The sequence below is a fragment of the Mandrillus leucophaeus genome, unplaced genomic scaffold (genome assembly GCF_000951045.1).
Source record: "Mandrillus leucophaeus isolate KB7577 unplaced genomic scaffold, Mleu.le_1.0 Scaffold145, whole genome shotgun sequence".
Classification (NCBI taxonomy): Eukaryota; Metazoa; Chordata; class Mammalia; order Primates; family Cercopithecidae; genus Mandrillus; species Mandrillus leucophaeus.
In genome coordinates this window covers 721,982-724,407 of record NW_012101421.1, presented here as the reverse complement: position 1 = coordinate 724,407, position 2,426 = coordinate 721,982, and the positions used below count along the sequence as shown (strand labels likewise).

At 36.9% G+C, this 2,426-nt stretch overlaps 1 protein-coding gene across 3 annotated transcripts in view; it reads left to right on the top strand.

Moving 5' to 3' along the window:
* Positions 1 to 2,426, top strand: part of B4GALT6 (UDP-Gal:betaGlcNAc beta 1,4- galactosyltransferase, polypeptide 6) — a 76,347-nt gene that overhangs the window by 66,231 nt on the left and 7,690 nt on the right. For all 3 annotated transcript variants that reach the window (XM_011974376.1, XM_011974375.1, XM_011974374.1), the window contains one exon: positions 1,391 to 1,578. In XM_011974376.1, coding sequence (XP_011829766.1) covers positions 1,391 to 1,578 — 188 coding nt within the window. The remainder of the gene's footprint in view (positions 1 to 1,390; positions 1,579 to 2,426) is intronic.

Here is a 2,426-nt window from a genome sequence, read left to right as displayed (position 1 = left end):
CAGGACTCTAATTTCCTCAAATATGTAGATAAATACCAGAATAAACGGGAAGAGTTGAAATGTATTGCTCCTGGGGGATGGAGATGGATTAGATATGGAACTTTTTATTTCTGTTATAAGCCTTTGAGTGTTATGTCCACGTTTAATAAAAACGATTTTTAAAACCTTAAAGGAAAGTAGTTTGTTAAAGCGGATGTTGATGTACTAGTCATAACATTATAATTTAACTCCCTTTTCTTTTTATTCTATTTCACTGGTGAAAAAAGAGGCTGTAAAAAATAGTGACTTCTATTACCTCAAGTTAGTGCAAGGCCTAGGACTAAAAATTAGTAATTTTTCACTCTTGAGGCAGCGCTCTGATGATGACTACAATGTGTGTCTCATTCACTTCTGTAATGATCCTTTTTTTAATATATTTTAGAAATGGTTTTGATAAATGTTGCTAAGACATTGGTAAATGCTCTTTAATTTTCTTTAGATGCAGAATGAAGGTTTTTTATTGCCAGTGCACCTTAATATATGTTCACTGATAAATAAAGGACAATGGTTGTAATATAGGGAGTTGGGTTCTGTATAATAAAATTCTATTTTTCATACCTTAAAATGCCCTTAATCTTTATCATAAGCAATAATAGAAACTATTTATTGCCCATGTACTTTAATGTATTTTCTGTAATAATAAAGGAAAATGGTTGTAATAAAGGAAGTTGGGCTTTGTGTAATAAGTTCCAATTGTTTTTTCTCTAAAATGCTCTTGGTATTTATTATAAGCATTAATAATAGAAAGTTAGACCTCCCTGGTGTTAGTACTTTAGAGAAGGGTCACTGTTGAGTCATTTCCACTTTTCTCTTAGTCTTGACAGCATATGGCAAGCTCCACTAAAAAAATAAAACCTATATTATTTTTAATGACTTTTTTTTCTCGCCACAAGTAATCTATATCCTGATGTGTTTGAAGTAGAGCAGAAATATCAATTATATAAATGTGCTGATGTACTAATGGACTATACACTGTTTTCTTCTATGTTGTTAAATTATAAAATAATATAGTAAGTAAATTTAAACAGTATATTTGAAAATCCTGAAGTGTGTTTATTATTTGTCTATTTCATTTGGGTCTAATTATTGTAATCATTTGACCATAATGCAACAAGTTTGAAAAATAATAGAAAAAAGTCAGATGGGGGCCCGGTGCAGTGGCTCACGTCTGTAATCCCAGCACTTTGGGAGGCCAAGGTGGGCGGATCATGAGGTCAGTAGTTGGAGACCAGACTGGCCAACATATTGAAACCCTGTCTCTAGTAAAAAGAAAAAAAAAAGAAAAGAAAAAAAGTCAGATGATGAAGTGCGAGTACATTTCTATTTTCTTCTCTCGGTCTGCTCCATGAAGACTGGCACACAACCTTTTAACCGTGCAATGCTCTTCAATGTGGGCTTCAAAGAGGCCATGAAAGACAGTGTCTGGGACTGTGTAATCTTCCACGATGTGGATCATCTACCTGAAAACGACCGAAACTATTATGGATGTGGAGAAATGCCACGTCATTTTGCTGCAAAGCTGGATAAATACATGTATATGTAAGTAGTGTGCACCATTCCTGATATTATACGATGTAATTGCACAGTCATAGCATTGAAATGGTAGCTGCATTATGTCCCTAAATCTGAGAGAACTCAAGAACCCCAAGAATATCATCTTTAACTCTATCATGTCCTCCTGGGGAGCCAGTACACAGAGTGGCTTTTCGTTCCCGTGGGTGCTTCCTTACACAGAAGTTTGAATGTGGTGTGGTGGGAAAGAGAGCCTGGTTTCTGCAGTGAAACACACACAGATTTAAACTTGGGTTCTCACACTTACAGTTCCAGGACTTACAGGTTAGTCACTTGCATCTCTGAAGGTATATTCCTTGTTCACTGGGATAATAGATCCCATCCATATTGCTGCTGTGAGATCACATGTGCTCTGTGCCTGCTGTGTGGTAGGTGCATAACTCATCTTGACTCCTGTCTGCTCTCCCCCAGTGATGGTTTTTGTTTGGAGGGCCACAAAGTGCTGTTTATCTTCTTCCTAAACTATGCATTCTTGACCTGCCCCTTCATAATAAGAAAACCAAATCTTTTCCTTCTCTAATTGGAGATAATTTAAAATGTGAACAGTTACCAGAGCTGAGATAGTAACTTAAAAGGACATGAAAGAATGCAGGTCTAACCTGGGGAAAGGATCACAGTTTTCATTGGCTAATGGGAGTGGAGAGAAAAGAAAGCTTTTTGTTGCTTAGGGCAGGAAGATGTTGCCTGTGTCACAGTTTTGCCTAGTGCTAATCAACAGAGTAGAGAGAAGCAAAAAGTCTGACACAAGCAGGAAAATAATGCTTGCTTCTTTCTTCTTCTTCCTCTTCCTCCTCCCCACTCCCGCTCCCCTCCTT